The following is a 22,434-nucleotide window of genomic DNA, read 5'->3' on the forward strand; positions in this document are numbered from 1 at the left end:
AGTGGTAATTAAAGCTGACATTCTGACCCCAGGATGAGCACACAGGTATATCGCTACTTTTCTGGAAAAGGTTAAGAAGTTGTGGAGCACAACCATCCCAAAACAAGTACTTCGATTTCTGTACTGTTAGAATCAAATACCGATTGATTCTACTTAATGTTTTTAAATTATGATTGTTAGCACAGGAATTAGCAGTATATGAGTAAAAATTCTGAAATGATGCTAAATGAGAAGGTGTTATCTATACACAGGCAAATTGAAATACTTCCTTAAGAAACCATCAACAGATCTTGAAGACTAGAACCTGAGGGTAGGATGGCACGTAATGAGTATTTCCCCTGTCAGCTAAGAACTAAACGAGAAATTAGGAAGCCTGCTGTTCTCTGGTGTCAGAGCGTCCCGATCCCTCAACGCCACCGGCGCCGAGTCCCGCGGCGGGAGCAGGGCCTGAGCCCCCCGCGGGGAGCGCGCGCCCTCCACCGCCGGCCAATCAGAAGGCACAGCTCCGGGACGCGTCTGGGATTGGTCGGACTCGCCCAGGGAGACGATTCCGTATAGGGGCGGGGAGCGCAGTGCGCGGACCTATGATTGGTCGGGCCGGCGGATGGGGCTGTGATTGGGCGGACTGGCGGGCGGGCCCGCAAGGTGCGGGGCTGTGATTGGTGGGGCCGGCGGGCGGGACTGTGATTGGCCGGGCTGGCGCGATGGCGGCGGCGGCAATGGTGGTGACGGCGGCGGGTGGTGGCGACTTCTCAGATCTGCGGGAGATCAAGAAGCAGCTGTTGAACGTGGCGGAGCGGAGCCGCGAGCGCGGTCTGCAGCACAGCGGGAAGTGGTGAGCGGCGAGGGGCGGGGCGGGGCGGGGCGGGGCACGGCACAACTGGTCGGGCCCCAGCTCGGCGGATCCTGGCCTAACATGTTCTCTGCCGGGAGGGTGGAAGAGACGGAGCTAGGTTTGTTTAGTCTCGAGAAAAGGAGGCTCGCGGGTACCTCATAATTTTCTGCAACTCACTGAAAGGAGGTTGCAGTGGGGTGGGAGCCAGTCTCTTCTGCCGTGCCCGCAGGGAGGGCACCGGAGGTAATGGCCTTAAGTTGAGATAGGGAAGATTCAGTGAGATATTGGAAAATTTCTTTTTCATTGCTCATGTGGTCAGGCACTGGAATAGGTTTCGCAGGGAGGTGGTAGAGCTACAGTCCTTGGAGGTACTTAAAAGATGTCTGCATCTGGCGCCAGGTGACGTGGTTTAGGTATTACAGTGGTAGTACTGGGCTGACGGTGGACTTAATGATCTTACGGGTCTCTTCCAGCCTTGATGATTCAATGATTCTAATGCTCCCTTTCCCACAGGGCTGCTGAACTTGCATTCGCCCTGGAGCCACTGCCACTGAACGAGCTGCCGCCTCCCCCCGAGCTCACCGAGGTACGGCCCCAGGCTGTGCTTGGGGGAGAGTGACTGTGGGCTCTAGGAGAAGGTGCTGCAGCTCTTGGGGGTGGGCTGTTTAATCTTAACTATGGAGGAGTATACGTGATTACAATCTCCAAAATCCCACGTGTGGGAGTCTGCACTGAGCTCCAGTCCTGCCATAATGCTGGGAGCATCCTTTCCGTAGTGTGTTCAGTGGGGTGACAGCTGAATGTGCTTTCGCAGATGAAAGCATTATCTGTTGCTGTGTCCTAAATGAGGCACTCTGTAAGCCAAATTTGAAATCACACGCACACTACTTTATTTTTATTCCTCTTTACTGTGGTCAAATTTTATTTTAATGCAAATTATGTTTTGCCATTAAACTTGTGCTCATTAGGACACAAGAGAAACAAGTTGGGTCTCCATTCCCACCTCTGTAGGAATGCAGAACTCATAGGTATGTGCCTGTGCTGGTGTATTGTAGAAGTCATAAATATATTTCAAGTTATACCTACCGAGAAAGTGTTGTCTTGCATGTTAGCAGATTAATATTCTTTTATATGGAATTCCTGAGCAGGTTTCTTGTTTATGATCCATTTCATACTAGTTGAATGGCTAAGTCTTGCCTTCTGGCGGCTTGCCACAATTTGTTTCTGGAATCTCATCATTTATTTTAAATGTTCCTAATAGTCTGTACTCGTTATTTGAGAACTCTAGAATTGGGGCATGTGAGGGAGTGGAGGAAGTTTTCTGATAGTACTCAAACCATCTGTAAAGATCGATAAACTACATCTTTAGGTTTTGGAGCAATTTCACTGCTATGTTTGTAACCATGATTTTCCTAAAGTATGTCAGAACTTATTGGGTCTTAAAACTCATGTGTGTCCCTGCAGGAGGATGCTCGTGATCTGGATGCCTACACATTGGCCAAGTCTTACTTCGATCTCAAAGAATATGACAGGGCTGCCTACTTTTTACAGGGCTGCAAAAGCCAGAAAGCTTACTTCTTGTACATGTACTCTAGATACCTGGTAAGGTAGAAAAAAAGGTTACCTCCTAGTAATGAACTCCCCTGCCTCCTACCCCTCCCTGGCATATTTTATTTTTTTGCTTATTCTGTTCCTAATGACCACCTTGAAGTCCAAATTGCGTGTTGGGGTAAAGGAAGATAGGGCTGTTCTGTCTGTGAAAATTCAGTTTACATACTGCTGCAAGTGCTGCAGCAAACACAGGAAATACACTGTTGTAATGTAATCTTGGATTTTCTTTCTTTTCCACAGTCAGGGGAAAAGAAGAAGGATGATGAGACAGTTGATAGTTTGGGTAAGTCTCTGGTGTCAAGAAACTCATGACGAGATAATGAAGCTTTTGCTTCATTATTCCTGATTCTTCATGTGACTCATCTTGGATCTATGGCTTTCGCCTCAGTTTTTTGGATAATAGTGTGTGGTAACATGATTTCTTTCATTCTCTTTTGATTCGTTGGTGTAATTACAGGTTACAGATTTTCATCTATTAGGTCTTCTTTTAAACTGTGTGACCAGTTAAAGTGGGGAAAATAAGCACAGGCTGGGAAGCCTTCATGTCATGTCAGTGATAATTCTGATTGTACCCTAGACTTTGCATTGCTGTGGTGAGACTCCTTATTGAAAGCTAGCTACGTGACTTTCTCTTCACGTAGGACCTCTAGAAAAAGGACAGGTGAAAAATGAAGCTCTGCGAGAATTGAGAGTTGAGCTCAGCAAGAAACACAAGGCACAGGAACTAGATGGATTTGGCCTTTATCTGTGAGTGCCTGCATGTATTTCTTATATATTTGTGTGGATATGCAGAATTCCATGATTCTTATCAACCTGATACTTTTATTTTTTACAGATATGGTGTTGTGCTGCGGAAACTGGACCTGGTGAAAGAAGCAATAGATGTGTTTGTTGAAGCTGCTCATGTCCTGCCTTTGCACTGGGGAGCCTGGCTGGAACTTTGCAACTTGATTACAGATAAAGAGATGGTAAAACTTCAGCGATACCAAGATGTGGTAACAAATCTCAAGAGTTTAGCCTGATTCAGTGGCCAGTGTTTCTGTTGCCACAAGATTGATGTTGCCCACTGCTTCATTCCGTGAGACAGTATCGGGCAAGGCAATCCATGGCTGTAAATTATATTGTTAAATCCTCTTTATCTTCAATTGCTTGCCATGGTGTAGATTGAGAATCCATATACAGGCAGGGCTAATTTCTTACCATTCACCCACAAAGTGGTTTAAGAAATTTCTAATTCATGTATTTTGGAAGTAGTTGTCACCAGGGTTATCACCTTGTCACATGAAGGAGATCCTTCTAAGAGGCTTCCCTTTTTTATTTTTCTTAATCTGGTTCTGATTCCTCTGTTATTGGGCACTTTTGATAGCTTGCAAGGATATATAGAATCACTACTTTCAAAAATGGTAATGTACGAAGCCACATAGGATGTGAATTGTATCCAAGAAACAAACTTCAGATATAAAACCAAAACAGATTATTTTTCTTTCTGCATGGAATTTGAATCCACTCCTGGAATTCTTCAGTAAATTCTGGCTGATGGAAGTATTTAAAATAGTACTTAAAAAAAAAAGTTTTAAAAAGTGATGCAGAGGAGAGCATTACCAATTTGTGGAAAAAGGGAAGTGCGTTTTTTATTATATAATTTTGAGTCTGCTCACATAGTTCATTAAATTAGTGTTATGATATTGATGTTCAAACATAGGAAGAAAGTGTGGTCTTTCAAAGGACTTCTGAATCTAATGGCTGAAACAAGAGCCAGGTGATGTCATATTTGAGGACAATTTCTTCCCCCATTGACCAAATGGGTGTAAGAAAGTGACTGCAGGAAAGCTTCCTACCTCAGGACCATCTTCTAAGTCATGGGAGGGAACATAATGGGGTCTTTGCCACATGGAGCTTGTAAAATACTTCTCATTGTTATCTCTTCTTCCTCTTTGATTCTTGCTAGCTGAAGTTCCTGTCCTTGCCAGATACATGGATGAAAGAGTTCTTTCTTGCACACATTTATACAGAGCTGCAGCTGATAGAGGAAGCTCTGCAGAAGTATCAGAGTCTCATTGATGCAGGATTTTCCAAAAGCACTTACATCATCTCTCAAATTGCAGTTGCCTACCACAATATAAGAGGTCAGTGACACTACGTAGGAGTGACCCTCTTAGTGCAAACTTTGCATTTATAGTTGTTGGTGTCACATATGCTGTTCTTTCTTCAGACATTGACAAAGCTTTATCCATCTTTAATGAGCTGAGGAAACAAGATCCTTACAGGATAGAAAACATGGACACTTTCTCCAACTTGCTCTATGTAAGGGTAAGCAGTCTTTCTGTGGCCTGTCCATGGTGATGGTATTTGTTTGAGATATGTTAAAGACTGGCAAAGCAGCTGGTGCTGTCTGGCCTGTCTGAATACAGGCTTTCTGCTTCCTAACTCCATGGAGGAGATGCATTGTATGCATTGCCAGTTGCTTAGATTTTCTTTCAAAACATAACGTACTGTCTCATTGCTTTAACCTTTTGTTCCACTAGAGCATGAAGCCTGAGTTGAGCTACCTGGCTCATAATCTCTGTGAGATAGACAAGTACCGTGTTGAGACCTGCTGTGTAATTGGTGAGAGACCGTTCTTTTACATGTTATTTTTACATCTTATTTTGCTGTCTATAGGCTGTGTGAGGGAATCTTGGAAACACTTGTGGAAGTGATCAGCCAGCAAGGCAGTCAAAATCACCACTTGGTGAATGTGGATTCAGGCAGCCTGAAAAGCAGACTAAATGACAGAGGACCCTTTTCCCTCATTTCTCTCCGACAGCTGCTGTGATATTACTAGGGTAGAAAGGAGACCCATGTACCTGAAAATCCCTTAATGATCTTCAAACTCCAATGGAAATAATTTTGTGTCAGGAGCAGGAAATTAATTTGTTAGATCATGATATTCCAAGGGGATGGAATCATAAATTGATTGCTACAGCTGGAAAAGGATTGACCAGAGCACTGGTGAACAGAGTGCAATTAGGTCTTTTGAGGTTTGAATCGGTTCTGTCTTTATTAGGACTCTTTATAATTTGTTAGGAGGTGGTAATAATACACATTACATCCTTTTTTCTACTTCTTTATTGGTGTTGGCTTTTTTTTGTTGGTTGGTTGTGGGTTTTTTAAAATTTATTGAAATATTATGACTTCTACTTTAGGAAATTATTATAGCTTGCGTTCCCAGCATGAAAAAGCAGCACTCTATTTCCAGAGGGCCTTGAAACTGAATCCTCGTTATCTAGGAGCCTGGACACTTATGGGACATGAGTATATGGAAATGAAGAACACATCTGCAGCTATCCAGGCGTATAGGTACAGCTCATGTACTGTACAAAATGGTGTTTGCTTCTGAAATAGTATCTTCTATTTTTTCTTAGTGTTTTGCTGGACTTGGTTTTGATACTAATTTTCTGTCTAGTAAATCTCCTTTTCTTTGACAGGCATGCAATAGAGGTGAACAAAAGGGACTATAGAGCATGGTACGGCTTGGGGCAAACCTATGAAATCCTCAAAATGCCATTTTACTGTCTCTATTACTACCGACGGGCCCACCAGCTCAGGTAGAGTTGAGAATGGAGCCGTGTTTATTGGTCTTCATTCTGACATGGTTGATACTGGCTAAGGAATTTACATACAAGAACTAAGTTGGGGAGGGAAAAAAAATCGATGCTTTTTGAAGTGTGTAGTCTCAATGTTTCAAATCTTTTTAGCTGTGTTAGTTAACTTTTAACAAAAGCTTTGTCAGTTAAATATTGAGGATTACTGATCTGGAGTATGAGTGATGTTTTACACTAAAGGATGACAGACTGCCAGGTGTAGATTGTTTTTTTTCCCTTGACCACCTACCCCCACCTTTCCCTTACCTTGAGATCAGCTGGAAGTCCATTAAACTACCTGAAGAATTGCTCTTTTACAGACCAAATGATTCTCGTATGCTGGTTGCTCTAGGAGAATGCTATGAGAAACTCAATCAGTTGGTGGAAGCTAAGAAGGTGAGGACTGATGTGTAGGACCTTAGGGTGTCTCAGAACACTGGGTGAAATTGCAGCAAAATTATGTAGCTAGTGCTTCCTAAACTCGTTGAAAGTTACAATTGGGGAAGTACTGCTGCAATACGACTAAAGCAGCTGTAAGGAGTTGTCTACAGATACCTACCCCTTTTGCTGACAAGCCCTATGGATTTTTGTTTCTGAGTTGCATGCTGGAGTAATTTTTGTGCCCTGCTTGACTGACTTTCCTTCCTTGGCAGTGCTATTGGAGAGCTTATGCTGTGGGAGATGTAGAGAAAATGGCACTTGTGAAACTCGCCAAGTGAGTATGTACCCTCACTGAACTGTCAGGCTTGTGTTAAATGCACTTTCATACCTAGTGATAAAATACAGAATGTAAACAAGTGTAAAAAAAAAAAAAAAAGAGCTGTGTAAGAATCGGTATCTTTAGAAAGTAAACAAGTGTAAAAAAAAAAGCTGTGTAAGAATTGGTGTCTTTAGGGCTGTAGTGACTGCAAATTTTGGTGTCCAGCTTTATCTTTGTTTCCATCAGGATAACTAGAGCGAATGATAGCATAATGTGAGTTGCAAAGGACTTCAGAATCCTGAGGTGATTAGAGCAGGCAGTGCTAGCAATTGTATTTGTCATATTGCAACTTAAAAGCAGCCCATGACGGTAGGTGATGTACACAATTGTAGTTTGAATTTATTTTTCCTTTCTAGTATATGGCTGTGACATTGGAAAAGGTCTAATGTGAATGCTATGACATTGGCACTAATTTTTTTGGTTGAGTAACATAAAGCGGGAAAAGTGAAGGGGAAAAAAGGGCAAGTGAAAAATGAAACTGCCGTACAAATTTGGGCTGTAGCAGGGGAAGAAGGAGCACTGGAGGAAATAGCAAATAAGTAGAATGGCAAAGGTCTGTTAAAAGGTTTAAAATGCAACAGAATAAACAAAGGTCCCTGCTTTGGTTGTCAGTGCTTCTAGCTGCCTAGTCACTATCTGACTGCCACCCTCTTTGTCAGCATGAATGCCAGCTGGATCATCTCTTTGTATGAGAGGCAGTACATGTTGCATGTCCTGCAAATTCTGAAGGAAAGGACCTGGCTTTAGTGCAGGTCAGGATGGACAGGTACTTTCTCATAGACCAAGAAGGTCTTCAACAGTGCAGTCTTGTTCCAGTGACCCACTTTTCTCCTTTGCTAGGTTGCATGAACAGCTGAATGAATCTGAACAGGCAGCTCAATGCTACATCAAATACATCCAGGATATCTATTCCTGTGGGGTAAGACGATATCTTGGGAATAAAAGTAAACATGGTGTAGAGCTGCTTTGGAAGGCACTTACAGATTATGATTTTTACCCCACTCACTGTAGGAGGTAGTGGAGCACCTGGAGGTCAGCACTGCGTTTCGTTACCTGGCCCAGTACTACTTCAAGTGTAAGCTTTGGGATGAAGCCTCAGCATGTGCTCAGAAATGCTGTGCCTTCAATGATGTGAGTAGCTGCACAGTCTTTGGTGCTTCTTTCTTAAGGGATATGTGACCTTGATCTTGGCTCCCCTTAGAGTAGAAGGAATCTTTTATGAAGAAATGAGGTCTGTTAGTCATACAGGTCACATCCTGAATGGTGGTTGTTGTGTATACCTGATCAGTCATGCTGAGTATGGTTGATAAAAGTCATGCAATGTGATGTAGATAGTGAAACTGAATCATATCTCATTGGTATTTACAAAGTAAAAGAATTTGAAGCTTCATATGGCAGTCTTGAGGCTGCTAAAAATCTTGGTTGTGAGGAGTTAGTTGAATGGTCACAAACTCCCACACACTGTGGAGTGGTGGTACTTCTAAAACTTCTTTTTTCTCATCTTCTCGGTGTAGACAGTGCAGAGAATATAACAGTACTTGGGGTTTGTGTGCAACTCCATACTCTGTGACTCTATAAGTGGGCAGTTTGGGGTTTTTAATTTCAGCCTAGTGGTAGACACCATGAGTGCAGGGTGTTCGGCCTATCCTCGACAAAGCTGCCTCTCTACAAACTGAATTCACCTTATTCGAAGTTTTCCCAATTTGCTTTTTGCTGGAGTATTTAGACAGCTTCAGTGGTTGATGTTCTGTTCTCTGAAATACCCAAGAAACACACCAATCAGGAGTAAAAGGAGGAAAGACTAAAACAAAAAAAAAAAAGTGATTTACCGTACACATTTCTAAGGAGCAGAAGAAAAAAGAATTGAGAATGGCTTTTTTATAGCTTGTAGCCTTACAGAATGACAAACTAAGTAACACTGCTTACATACTGAATTTGACCCAGAAACCATCCATTCATATTGCTCTGTTTTCTACAAATTCATTTCAGACTAGAGAAGAAGGAAAGGCCCTGCTGCGCCAGATCTTACAGCTTCGCAACCAAGGAGAAACATCATCCACAGATGTTGCTGCTCCCTTTTTCCTTCCTGCATCCTTGTCAGCCAACAACACTCCCACACGTCGTGTCTCCCCTCTCAATCTCTCTTCTGTAACACCATGAACAATTCTGATACTTCTAACTTGTGCATTGGATGTGACACTGCACATGGGACACGCAACCACTTACTTCTTTCTAGGGAAATTCCACCTTTTGTTGTTGCCCTCATATGAAGGGTGGGAATTAGCAGAGTTCGCAGCTGAAGACAGATGGGCCCCAACAGGCAAAGGGGAGCCTGATGTGAAAGTGCCTGTGCTGCGATGTGAGAGCCTGCTCTACTTCTTACCAAGTCATTCCAGCCAGAGGGCAGACATGTCCCACTACACAGGACTACTCCTAAGTGAGGCATTGGGAAGAGCTTGTCTGCTTGAGTTAAAATACATTTTAAGTTTGATTCTGCCAAGTTATCTCTGCTCTTTACTGCACTTCTTTGGATGACCTCTTAGTAGTATCACTGCTGTCCTCACTTAATGATTTTTGCTTTTCTTGAACTGCACGGGAGACATTTCAGTAAAGTGGTAGAATAGGCACTAGAGATAGGTCCCATGGGTATGTTAAAGGATTGGCAAATGTCAGAGGAGTCCCAAGTAGCTACAGGTGACAGCTGTCTGAGTTCTCACTGTAGATCTGGTGGATAGTTTTGGCTTTCAGTAGAAAAGCAGTCGGGATAGCATAATTTAAAAAATAACGGTGAAGTTATAGTCCTTGGGCTTCTTTATGGTGAGGCTTCCATGTGTACTGTAGCAATGGAATCAAATGAGCTATAATGGATCATTTTGTTAAGGAGGCAAAAAGATAATTATGCCTTTGTTTCAGAATTAGTGTCCTTGTTCACCCCTATAAATTTACAGCCCCTCTGTATGTCTGTGGCATGACTTCAAATGAAGGATAAAGCATTTTAAAAATCCTTTCCCATTTAGCCATAGCTTCCTGTGTTTCATGAGACCAGTTGTACAGATGGGCACATCAGGAAACCTGTGGGTCACAGCCCCGGGCCCTCTGTACAATGCATTTGCATCACGAGCGTGGAGCAGAGGGAGCCCATGTTCTTAGTTCTGGGTATATCTAGAAATTACTGTCTTATGTTCCATAGTATCCATTCAACAACCCTTACTACTGCACATGGCTTTAAACAGTAAAACTGAATCTTGATGTATTTTGCAAGAACTCTCCTAATTATTTCATGCAAACCTGAGGATATCAATGAGACCATTTGTAAAATTGTTGTCACTAGGGGCAAATTGTGCTTGATAACCTTGGTGGCCCTCTGCGTGGAGGTTAATTTGCTGCTGGTTATGATACTATTGCTTCCACACAGTGTCCTTGTTTCTAAGCTGGAAAGACATGGATTGGATAGGTGGACCCCAGGGTGCCAGCGGTCACACTCCCAAATACCGTGGCCATTGACGCGCTGTCCAAATGGAGACTAGTGATGAGGTGTGTCCCTCGTGAGTCGCAAGGCCTGGGGCGAGCTCCAGCTTGGGGCCACGGGCGCTCCGGACACCTCGTGTCCCCGTGGCTGCGGTGCGAGGGCTGCGGCCCTTCGCCCTCGGAGGCCGGCTTGGCAGGGAGTCCTGACGGAGCCGCACGGTCCGGGGCGCTGCCGGGGCTGCTCGGCCGGCTCGGCCCGCGCTCCCCGCGGCGCTGCCGGGGCTGCCGGGGCGCAGCTGCGGCGGGGCGGGCGGGGCTGCCGCAGCCCCGGACCGGCAGCGCAGCCTCGGCCGTGGGGCGGCGGCGGCGGGGCGGGCGCGCGCCCTCAGCGTCGGCGCGCAGGAGGCGGCGGGGCCGGTGCGGGCGCTGGGGCCGGTGCGGGCGCTGGGGCCGCCGCGGCGGCAGGAAGATGGATGCGCCGTGCTCATCCCTCGCCGCTCGGCATCTTTCCCTGGCGGCACGGTGAGCGGCGGCGGCCGAGAGGGTCGCCCGGTGCTCGCGGCGGTGGAACAATGACCGGCAGGCTGCGGGGGGCCGGGGCGGCGGCGCGGCGGGGGGAGAAGAAGCGATGGAGGTGATGGACGGGAGGGGAGGGGAGCACGAGCAGGAGCCGGCGCCGGTGATGGAGAGGAGATGGCGGGAGAGGTGTGGTAGGCGTAGCCCGCAGCCGCCTCAGCCTCCTGCCGGCCCTGCACCATTGTATGCCCGGCGGTCATTGTCCGCCCGAGGCGGGCGCGGCGCGCTGGGGGCGGCGGCTGGGGCAGGGAAGGGAAGGGATGCTCCGGGGCTGGGATCGGCCGTCGGCGGAGCCCGGGCTGGGCCTCGGCGCCGCGGGGGAGCCCGAGCGGAGCGAGGCCAGCGCGGCCCTGCAGGCGCTCCCTGCGCTCCTTTGCACTCGCGGCGCATCTGTGCCCGCTCCCACGGCGATACATAAGGCTTCCTGCCCGGCAGAACGTTCGCAATTGCACCTGCTCGTGTCCTGGGCTGTCAGGGTTGGCGTACCTATGTGTAAGAAGACATTCTGTCTTGCGAACACAGACCCCGCAGAATGCATCTCTTTGTACACCCAACGCATGCCTTTTTCACAGCCACTGATGGAGGAAAACTGCCTCTTGGTCTGGTATGCAATTTATGCTTAAATTACCGGACTGCCATCGCTCAGGTTCATTTTGGCCACTTATGGCAGATCTAGATCCTACATTTGAGCTACCTTATGCACTAAATACTCATTTGTAGCCTGTTTCTGGTTTTTGCTGTGAATGCAAATATTTTAAAGATGCTGCTCATACCTTATAGGTTAGGAACATAGAAACGTACATATTTTAAAAATATAATTTCACCTCTTCTAAGGAAAAAAACCCCAGAGATGCATTTTAAAAAAAGAGTTGCATTTTGATGCTGTCCTGTGCCTCACCATAAGGTGACATATTGGACTCCCATTCTCAACGTCTCTGATTTGCTGGGTCAGATTCTGCTGTGGTGCAAGTATGTGCTTGGTTTCAGCATCAGGGTAGCCCATCAGGAGAATGTTTAATTCCTTTTCAAGCAGTAATGTGACGTTTATTGCTTCTGCTCTGACTCAGGTTTTGTTTCTATTGATCTGGCCTACTGCTCTGCATAGGAATTTCAAACCCAGAGCTGCTGTGCTGTAAATGCTGCCTCTGCTGGTACTCAACCTGGCTTTGATGGGTATTTCAGTGAGGTAAACACCTGGTGATTTTAAAAGGTTTTCTAGGAATGGGTACGATTTTGGTGAAATCTGGTGAGATGGTCATTGTTGAAGACGGCACAAGACACAAGTACTCTATCAGAAGTCCTGTGTCAATCAAAAAATGCCATGGGCACCTCTATACAAGGACATCAAACTAGTGAGAGTGTATCCAGAGTAGGATGACCAAGATGGGGAAAGGTCTTGAGGACAAGGATTAGGAGGAGCAGCTGATGACATTTGTTTTGTTCAGCTTGAAGAAGAGAGGGCTGAGGGGTGATCCCATCACAGTCTACAGCTTCCTCAAGGGGGTCAGCAGAGGGGGAGGTGCTGATCTCCTCTCTCTGGTGACCAGCAGTAGGACACAAGGAAATAGAATGAAGATGCATCAAGGGAGGTTCAGACTGGACAGTAAGAAAAGCTGCTTCACTGAGAGGGTTGCTGGGTATGGGAACAGACTTTCCAGGGAAGTGGTCAGTGCACTAAACCTATCAGAGTTCAAGGACTATCTGAATGATGCTCTTAGCAATGTGGTTTAGTATTAAGTGGTCCTGTGAGAAGCAGGGAGTTGGTCTCACTGATTCGTATAGGTAACTTCCAACTTGAGATATTCTATGATTCTAATCAAGTCGTGTGACTGGAGCCAGTTCCACCCTTGCTTCCACAGGAAACAAAATCCCAAGGAGAAGCCTCAGGGAGGAAAGGCTGGAAAGTTTTTGCTGGGGTTTCCGTAGGAGTTAGCCAGTGCTGGTGGCTGCCAGGAGCTGTTGATGGATTGCCCCTTTGGCTTTGGCCGTTTCCCAGAACTGTGGCAGTTTGGTGGTCTGCTGGGATTCCCTGCTTGTCAGCAGAACTCCTGGCAGAAGGGAGTAGGCTGTCAGTGACATACTGTAACCTTTCTGACTTCCTGCCCTCTGATTGACTGTTTTGGTAGTGCCTAAGGCAGAGAAATGTGGCTCTCATCTTGGAGATGATTTCCAGTGTCCCCTCCAAGCCTAAATTCAAACTCTGTGATACTTCTAATGCATTGACTCAGCCTCCCTTCTGAAAACCTTGCTCCTGTCACCCTTCAGTGGCTTCTGATAATCTCTCTGCTTTCAGAGGCCGTTCCCAGCTCAGTGATCTTATGAATAAGAACTTTGTTATCCTTCACATTAAGAACCGAACATAAAGTGGAGCTTATGTATGTATGGTTAAGTATGGTTATGTGTGTTTGTGTTTTAAGGAGGTGATTGGCTATTTTAATTTGTAAATATATGCTGGGTTCTGATAGACCTTTTACTATCAAGGCTTCAGTGTAGCTGGAAAGATGCTTTATAAGTTCTCTGTCATTACAAAGCTTAAGTGACCTCAGGGCATTCAAGTCAGGAAAATGCTGTGAAATGTAACCATAGAACAATGCCCAGAATAATTTTCAATTTTGATCTCCATTCGTTTAATAGTTGATTTTGTGGTTTAGAAAGTTACAAAAATAATCCTCCAATTGTAACAAACGTGTGGTGGTGGATTCTAATACTCTAAGGCTGGTATAACTCACGTGTAGCTTGAGCAGTTGAAATCCAAGGAGTTTGTTAATTTTAAAGTCCAGGGTTTCCCCTCTTCTTTTTGACCAAACTGTGTGAGCCTGAAGATACAGGTTGATAGAGCTTGTCCTTGTTCTGACTTTCTTAAGTAGAGTCTCCAGTCAGTATCCATTTGCATCTTATGATGAAAAGTACTGATCCTGGAAAATGTCCACTTCCTTTTGGGATAGGGCAGGATTTTCTCTGTCAATATTAGTGTTCTCAGTGTGCATTGTGTTACGCCAGCTTCTAGGAAAATAACTGTATGGAAAGAGACAGATGGTATTTTAGCCACAGAATACTAGAATATTGTTTTAACAAATCTGCTTAGCTTTGCTGCGGGTAACAATAATGCTTCTGTCCCCTTTTTACTGTTTCCATGGAGTCGCCAGCTTGGATAGGGTTTTTTTGGTTCGTGTTTTAGAGCAAGGGCCAATGGTAATTTTAGCGTGAGCAGCCTAGCAGTACCAGATTCATTCTGTATTCCTTGTGTAGAGCTCCATATCCAAGGGATATAGTGAGCTCAGTTCAGAGCGTGTTTTGATGTTCCTGAAAATTATTATGGCATTGATTAGAAATCTAACTACAATACAGTGATTTTTGTGCAGTCAGAATCAGAGGGGGGGGTTAGGATTTGTGCTGAGGAGCTGTTCATCAAGTCTGAGCTGAGTTTTTGGGTTGATGTTGGCATGCTGAATTATGATGTAATACTAAAATAATGTAAATTATGCTTTTAATCACAGTTTTCATTAATTATGTATTTTGTCATGTGGTGTAACACACACGGGATGGTATGCAATAATTAGGGCTTGATTTTTTTCTGAATTTACAGAGGCAGTCTTTTCCAGAGTTAGCATGCAGTGACGATGTGGTTATAAATGTTTGTTTGGCAGTACTGCCCAACAGAATAGAATCCGACAAGGGTTTGCAGCTTCTTCAGGCTGCTTTCCTTTATCACCAGAGCAGCAAGTTTGACTTGGAATTGTATAGGTCAGCTTGGGAATGGATGTAGGGAAAGACTGGCTGCTATTGATTACAATCTTTTCCATTATGCTGTAGAAGCTTCCCTGACAGACAACCAGTTGATGTCAGTTTTAGTAAATAAATCTTGACAAAACTCACAGGAACTGAAGCAACAGTTTTGATACCATTTTCAACAGTGTTTAATTAATGTATGGTTTGAAGGAGTTGCTTGGTTTTGACACAGCTGTTTCATTTTTAAGTGTGACAGTATATAAATCAAAATAATATTCTCAGCAACGATGCATTGATTTCACAATAGCAGGGCATTTTAATAAGACACCTTCAATATTTCCAAAAGAAAAATACCAAGGTTTCAATTTATTTTCTGTTAGGCAGAGAAATTCTTAACTTCCAAGATTTTTCACATTACACGAACTATGACTTTTTTAAAACCAGCTCTAGACTTGGAGACTGTATTGAAATCTACTTAGATTCTGCCTCTTTCCTTCCTTCCCCCTATCCTGCAGCACTTTCTAATTTTTTAATGCTGAGAAAGGAAGAGATTTAGAAATTACACAGAGGAGATTTGTCTTACAGTCTTAATTATGATCTGGTGTTCAATATGATGCCTTCAGACTCAATAGGGCCAGCACAATTTTAGGAGGAGATGCAACCCTCTGGTTAGTAGAGTGATATTGTGAACTTACGGGGCTCTGTGAAAACCTTCATGTGTTGTGCAGATAATTGTCTTTTCTTTATTGATGACACCAAGGTCTTTGGGGGGACAAAGAAGTAAATAATATTGATTAGGAAAATAAAGTGTTGTTTGATTTGAGAAAAAATACAAGCCTGATCTTTCTCTTTCCCCTGGTAGACTTTCATCCCACAAACAAACATTTCTCAAATACGACGTTCAGCCATAGTGTAGCAGCCTACACCAACTATTCAGCCAAGCTACACTATGATTACAATATGTGTAAGCCCTCTCCACATGTCTTTTAGCGTTCAAGTCTGTGGTAAAGAGAGCTGGAGTGACACTGAAAAGAGCCCAAGCATCCAAACCAGAGAGGTTACACAGCAGAGATGAGAGTTGGGTACTTGTGCCCATCTTCAACAAACACATGGAGCAGATAGCACCTATGCAACAAAGGGAACTGTTCAGTTATGTTTTACTTTAAACATTAGTTCATATTTAAAAGTTAATTTGGCTAAATGGTGCTTCTCTGGATCTCTCTTGGGAAAGAAAATTATTATGTGTTATTATGAATAGTCTGGATACTGCTTAACATTGTTGAAGTGTTCTTAGTGAGATTAGAGCCATGAATTCTCAGCCCATCCTTACCCACCCATCACTGCAGCAGTCTGGTACAATTATGGGGCATTGTTCAAAGAGCAAGAAGAAGCATGAGTACATTAATTTAATCATTCATCAAGATGAAAGGCAGTATGGCTGATTAGGATTCTAAGAGTTAATAGAATTCTGTTTCCTTCTTTTTTCTAAGTCCCCAGGCTCATCTCTAAGTACATTTTGTGGATTTAGTTACCATGGGAAGCATACTGGTCTGCTGTTTCTGCTCCTCTTCCAGTCAATGGCAAAGTTCCCTTTCACTTTAGCACTATACAGACTGGTAAAGTGGTTTTCAGCTTCAGGTATTTTTTCATATTTCAGGTATGACTTTTTTTAACTGTACTTGGGTAGGCAGCTGGATATCTATTCTATAAGATTGGAAATTCTTATTATGAGGCTGGAACCAGTTTTGCAGTGGAAGTGTTTCTATGAGTTTTGCTATTTCAGATGCCTCTTGCATTTGGTAGTTCTCATATTGGGCAGTTGTTGCATAATTAGCAGTCTTTCTACTTGCTATAAATGTACAGCTATATGCATATTCTTCTGTAATGAGGCCTGCTGGGAGATGCACTAAGAGTAAAGGACTGTGATGGCTGTGGTACTGAAGCTGTGCAGTTAAAATGGACAGCAGCATCTGCTGTTAGAAAAGGGACAGGTTCTTCTGTGTTTTGGAAAGTACTTGGTTCACAGTAATCAAATTGGATATTTTAACAAATTATAAGATTGTTGGGGCAGAGACTACATCTAAAATTCTTGCTCATACCTCTATGGTTGCGGTAACTAACTGAGGCAGCCTTAATTTTGAGAACTTTTTAGTATGTGAGATTGTTCCTCTGACTTTGAATGGAGATATTATTGCTGAAACAGAACCTTTTGTTCTGAAATGTGACTCAGTTTCCATACTGAGTGTATCACCATCATTACAGGGTATTTATTACTGTACTTTGTGTGTTTTGTGATACTGATGGCAAATCTCATCAGCTTTTCTGCCTAAACAAGGTTTGTGGATGCTCTCAGTTGTACAAACAGCATTCCACAGCTGGAACATGACAGGGAAAGTGGCCTACAGTTTGCAAGTGATCTTTCTCTATCAGCCATAGTATTAAGCTGCTGTCAAAATGTCCTCATTCTGTCATTGTAGCACTCCAAAGAAGAACAGGGGTGAGTAAAGTGCTGCAGGAAATGTCTTCAGATGACTGGTTGGTTGGACTTACTGAAACAGCCTCAAAATTCCCTCTTGGAACACTGAAACATTAAGTTCTTTTCTTGTCCTTCCTTCTACTAATGCATGCAAGTTTTTGTTGATTTAAACAGGCTTTCATATTTGGAGGTCTCTTTACTTCTGTTTTAGCATAGGAGATTGTGATTCTATTTATGTTTTGTACCTAAATGAAATAAAATATAAAAATTAGTGTGCAACCTGATAATAATGGAGGAAAGCTTGCCTGGAATCTAGCACTGGAGGACTAATCATTATTGCCGAAGAGTTTCACCACTACCTCTACACTGTGCTCTGTCCCCCTCTTTGCAGTCTTAATGTTTCAGTGCTTTGCCTGTCTCCAAACTGATATACCAGATCTCCAAACATTGTCTCAGCTAGCAGCCACAAATGGGAATAATAATGCTATCAAATTAAAATGAATTCAGGGATAATGATGATGTTTGTCCAATGTTCAGAATTTTATTTTATACTGTTAATAACCAGATGTTAAAACCCCAATTGCTAGGTTACAGTGTTATATTGTAATTTCTTTCCTCTTTTGTAAATTAGGATATTAATCCTCCAAAAGGCACAGGCACTCATTTCTCACTCCATGGGGACAATTTCTAGTGTGAACAGGCCCTTGCACGTTATTCGTTTTCTACTTCCACAGAGACCTGGAATGCTGATGGGGACTTCACTTGCCCTTTCCTCCTGTGACAGATGATAGCAGTGCTGTGGAGAGTCTGAGTTTGGTACAGGATCATGCAGGGGATCAGGGATTGGGAAGGGGAAGAGAATGATACCATTGGTAGCTCCTTGAGACTAAAGTGTCTGCTTTGTGGTGACCTCAGACTGCACGGATTAGATTAAATAACCTGTCCCTTCTAGTCCTGTACTCTCAACAGCGCTAATCTTTATGGTAAATGAATCCCTATCTTCAGTGCATGGTGCCCCTTTCTGAGAACAGAAAAAGGGCAAACATGGAATTCCCACAAGTGTGCCAGGCTGGTGTTCAGAAGCATGATTGTGCTGGGATCTCCCTTCCAGGTTTTCAGATTGCAGTGTTTGGAGTGCTCTGTTGTGCTCTGTAAACGTGAGCTGTCCAGATGCAGTGTCCACTGGCACATAATAGTATGTCTTATTTCTCACAGGGCTTCCAAAGCAGCTGAGTGCAGGACCTTAAAGAATGTCACGCAGTAGTTGCTGAACTAACTGGCCCTGAAAGGAACAGAAAAAGATGGCAGTCCATATTTGAAATAAACACGTGGACTCTCGCTGATAAGAAACCATGTCAAAAAAAGGACGGAGCAAGGGCGAAAAGCCTGAGGCACTGATTGTTGCCCTACAGGCTGCCAATGAGGAACTCAGGACTAAGCTAACAGACATTCAAATTGAGCTGCATCAGGAGAAATCTAAGGTGAGTAAGGGTTGGGTTTTAAATAAAAGTGCCTGCTGAAGAAGACAAACATGTGGAAAAAATGGTGCCACAGAATTCAGCAGAGGCCACACAACTCTTTCTAAAACAGTGGTCTGATTCTTTCCCAACTTATAGCATAGACTGTGGATGTCCTGTAGGTTCTGTGGAAAAGACTGCATTTTACTGAGCTGCAAGTTGGGAGAAGCCTCTGGCCCTCAAATGGAGCAGTATGTCAAAGTTTTAGGAATTTTGCTATTTCTGAGCCCTCCAGTTTTCTGATGAATTTGACTGCTGGGTTAAAAAGCTTTTAGACAAATACACACATATATACAGAGTCTTATTTCCTAAGGAGATGTTAAAGGTGCATGTAGCATCATTGTGTGAGGCAAGACACCTGGAGAAGACAGGGTTTTTTGTTTGAGTAAAGACCATGTAATCTACATAAATGCCTCAGGAGCTGGCCTATGTTTTGTTTTAGGAATGTGGAGGATTGGGATCTCAGCAGGGTCTTTCTCAATTTGACATGGATGTGTCTGGGTGGGCTTATTTTGATACTGTTACGTTGGTAACAGATGACTTTTATTGTATCTCAATGTAGGTTGCTAAACTTGAAAGAGAGAAGACTCAAGAAACAAAGCGTATTCGTGAAGTGGAGCAACGCAAGCAGACCGTGCAGATCACAGAGCTGAAAGCCAAACTCCATGAGGAGAAAATGAAGGAGCTGCAGGCTGTGAGGGAGAACCTCATCAAACAGCACGAGCAGGAGATGACGAGAATGGTGAAAGTCCGGGACAGTGAAATCCAGCGGCTGAAGTCGGCGCTGTGCGCTCTGCGGGACGGGAGCAGCGACAAAGTCCGGACAGCGCTGACCATTGAGGCTCGTGAAGAGGCCAGGAAACAGTTTGACTCTGAGCGCCTTAAGCTTCTGCAGGAAATTACTGAACTGAAGTCTGCCAAAAAGCAGGTAGATGAGGCCCTTAACAATATGATCCAGGCCGATAAGATCAAGGCAGGAGATCTTCGGAGTGAGCATCAGTCCCACCAGGAAGCCATTTCCAAGATCAAATGGGAGAGTGAAAGGGATATTCGACGCCTGGTCAGTAATCGAAACAGTTCGTGTGTTCTCTGAGGCTGCACTGAATTTGTCTTTTGCGTCTCTTAGCTTTTTCTGTGTAACTGATCTCTGCAATGCAATTCACTTTGAAAAAGTATTACAAATTTCTCACTGTCATTTGTCAGGAATAAATAGATCACAGTGAGTCAGCTATAGCACTGTGATGGCAGTTAAAGCTTAATTGAGGAGAGTGATTGGTCTAATCCATAAAGATTTGGCTCTCTGGTTTGCTAATACACGCAGGATGCAAAGGGCTAGATAAAGAGGATTTGCATCTGCACTTGCAGTTTTTTGGTTTCTCCAGCCTGTGTTATGGTATCCTAAACACAATAAACCATGGCAGGAGAGGAGATGCCTTTTGGGTTGGCCTTGGTGTAGCCTTCAGTAATTACTGTGGAAAATGAACAAAAAGAAGCCCATGCCAGCAAAGGTGCAGGTTGCATTGTTTCACTGTGCTGTGGTTAGAAACTTCCCAATTTGTGCTCCCACTTAGACTTTCCAAACCATATTGATTCTTGCTCACTCCCCATCCCCTGCAGTGGGCTGGAGAGGAGAATTGGAGGCACAAAAGGTAAAGATGAGATCATGAATTGAAGTAAGACCACTTTACTGGAAACAGCAATGAAATATGTACATGAGGGAGGGGTGTGACTTATGTGCAAAATGCTCACCATGGAGCCTGTGACCCAACCACAGCCATGCTACCCTCATCCAGAAGGGAGCCCTTCCACCCTCTCCAGAAAATCACATGAGATCATTTAGAATACCTCTGGGTCCTCTGGTTACTGCAAAAATTAACCTTGTCCTGGCCAGAACCAGGACACACTCTCATGTGGAGAGCTGGACCTGCTTGTAAAAAGTTTAGCTTGATAATTGGAATTCAAGAATTGACAACTAAGTACAATAAATGGGAATTTAAACTGTCAAGAATGATACCACCCCCCGCCCCCTGCCAATTCACAGTTTGCCTCCTAGAGGTGTGTTCTTGTGTTGCCAAAATGCTCAATGAATGTGCTCCTGTGCTGGATTATGGGTATGGCTCAGACTGTTGTTTTACAACTGGTGCAGTGTGGTAGAGAAGATTTGAGGGGTGATCACTACTCTTTAGTAAATAATACAATACAAATTGGAGAAATGCTGTTGCCTTCACACAGTAATATTGTTCTGGTGTTTCTTTCATTCAGATGGACGAGATCAAGGCTAAAGACAGGATCATATTTTCCTTGGAGAAAGAACTGGAGACACAGACAGGCTATGTGCAGAAGCTGCAGCTGCAAAAGGAAGCTCTGGATGAACAGCTCTTTTTGGTGAAGGAGGCAGAATGTAACATGAGCAGTCCCAAGAGAGAGATCCCAGGAAGGGCTGGAGATGGTTCAGAGCACTGCAGCAGCCCTGTATGCAGGTTTTACTGGTCCCTGCAAAACAGTAGCATGGATGTGCATGGATGTTTCTTGCTGACATACCTTCACAGGCACTGGGAAAACATTCCCATTCATTCACTACAGACAGGTTAATGTCCATAGAGTCTTCAGAGGGCATGGTAGTTGGACAAAGCTTTGTACTGCTGGTTTTCATCAGTCGTTCTATTCACAAATATAACATATCTGAAATAATCATCGATGAAACTAACTGCCTGGATAACATGCATCCTCAAAACTAGATAGAATTAGGAGGATGAGCAGGGAGGGGCAAAGAGAAGGCTGGGCATGGAGAATCTGTAAGACTCTTAGGAGATCTCCCTCTTTGTCTGTCTTCCCACAGAGAGCCTTTGGGTGTCATTCATAAAGCACACAAGTCATCCATTGTGTGACTAAACATATATAAAAGCATATTTACATATATTCAAATGAGGAATAATAGCTGTAATTGAGACAGAAAGGGTTGTCCTGACTTTTTCACCTGAGGTAGTGGCTCAGCAAATAGAAGCAATTTATAGGAAAAGGCAATAAAAACTAGAATCTTTTTGCTTTTTCATCTCTATTTTAAAAAGTTATTATCTGTTTGGTTGTTTTCTCTTAATTTTTTTAAATGGCTTAAATTTTTCAGTTAAGGTATCCCCCAAACCGGATACTTTGTCCTAAAAATATATATCTATTTGCCAACATATTCAGTACTGTGGAAGTCCCTAAAGATAATTTGCTGATGATGACAGCTTAAGTTGACTGTTGTGTGTTTTTCAAAGATTCTTTTCCCAAGGGCGTGTTTTGAAGAGGATCAGTAACTGTGTGACATTGTTGCCCATGCACAGGACTTGCGCAGAAACCAGAAGAGGATAGCAGAGCTGAATGCCACCATCCGGAAGCTGGAAGACCGGAACACGCTGCTTGTTGACGAACGAAATGAGCTGGTATGTGAGCTTTGCACTGGCAGACAGAGGAGGCTGAGAGCCTTGGGGAAAGGCAAAGAGGGGGAGGATCCAAGGATAAAGCTGGTGATGAATAGGCCCATCACTCAGGGGGCTGAGGAGGACTTTTTATCCTAGAATTAAACAATTTCATTGAAGTTAAGTGAGTACAAAATCACAGCAGAGGTCAAGGCAGCAAGACTTGTAGGACTCTGTGTGAATGCTTTTGTTCCCTCCTTTTCAGCACACAACATGTGCCTGGTAACTTGCCTTGTACATGGTGAGACTTACCTTGTAAATGAAGTAAGGTTTGTAAGGTCTGTAGTCCAGTATTTGACCAGGTTGAAAATAGATGAGTACTGAGTTTCGAAAGAATTGACAACTGGGAATTGATCCCTTTATCTGATTTTCTACTCT

The 22,434-nt window shown here is 43.8% G+C and overlaps 2 protein-coding genes across 6 annotated transcripts in view; both read left to right on the top strand.

Moving 5' to 3' along the window:
- The first annotated feature begins 679 nt into the window (after positions 1-679).
- On the top strand, positions 680-9,333 carry CDC23 (cell division cycle 23). 3 transcript variants are annotated; one of them, XM_014893324.2, is made up of 16 exons: positions 680-835; positions 1,349-1,421; positions 2,300-2,437; positions 2,687-2,729; positions 3,088-3,193; positions 3,282-3,414; positions 4,395-4,572; positions 4,659-4,756; positions 4,972-5,053; positions 5,632-5,785; positions 5,914-6,033; positions 6,390-6,465; positions 6,723-6,784; positions 7,670-7,748; positions 7,841-7,960; positions 8,819-9,333. In XM_014893324.2, the coding sequence occupies exons 1-16, from the start codon at positions 705-707 to the stop codon at positions 8,987-8,989; spliced, it is 1,764 nt and encodes a 587-aa protein (XP_014748810.1). In that variant the 5' UTR covers positions 680-704; the 3' UTR covers positions 8,990-9,333. The 3 variants fall into 3 exon arrangements, with proteins under 3 accessions (XP_014748810.1, XP_088030189.1, XP_088030190.1); XM_088174063.1 differs by having other exon boundaries at positions 681-835; positions 5,716-5,785; XM_088174064.1 differs by lacking the exon at positions 680-835 and adding an exon at positions 882-953.
- A 1,386-nt stretch (positions 9,334-10,719) lies between these two features.
- JAKMIP2 (janus kinase and microtubule interacting protein 2) overlaps positions 10,720-22,434 on the top strand; it is a 36,211-nt gene continuing 24,496 nt past the window's right edge. For all 3 annotated transcript variants that reach the window (XR_015807086.1, XM_088174066.1, XM_014893326.2), the window contains exons 1-5: positions 10,720-10,819; positions 18,294-18,559; positions 19,158-19,655; positions 20,858-21,067; positions 21,922-22,020. Coding sequence is in view for 2 of the 3 variants with exons in the window: in XM_088174066.1 (XP_088030192.1) it covers positions 18,431-18,559; positions 19,158-19,655; positions 20,858-21,067; positions 21,922-22,020 (936 nt within the window). In the remaining variant the exon portion in view is untranslated. The remainder of the gene's footprint in view (positions 10,820-18,293; positions 18,560-19,157; positions 19,656-20,857; positions 21,068-21,921; positions 22,021-22,434) is intronic.

The sequence above is a fragment of the Sturnus vulgaris genome, chromosome 15, assembly GCF_052056855.1.
Source record: "Sturnus vulgaris isolate bStuVul1 chromosome 15, bStuVul1.hap1, whole genome shotgun sequence".
Taxonomy (NCBI): domain Eukaryota; kingdom Metazoa; phylum Chordata; class Aves; order Passeriformes; family Sturnidae; genus Sturnus; species Sturnus vulgaris.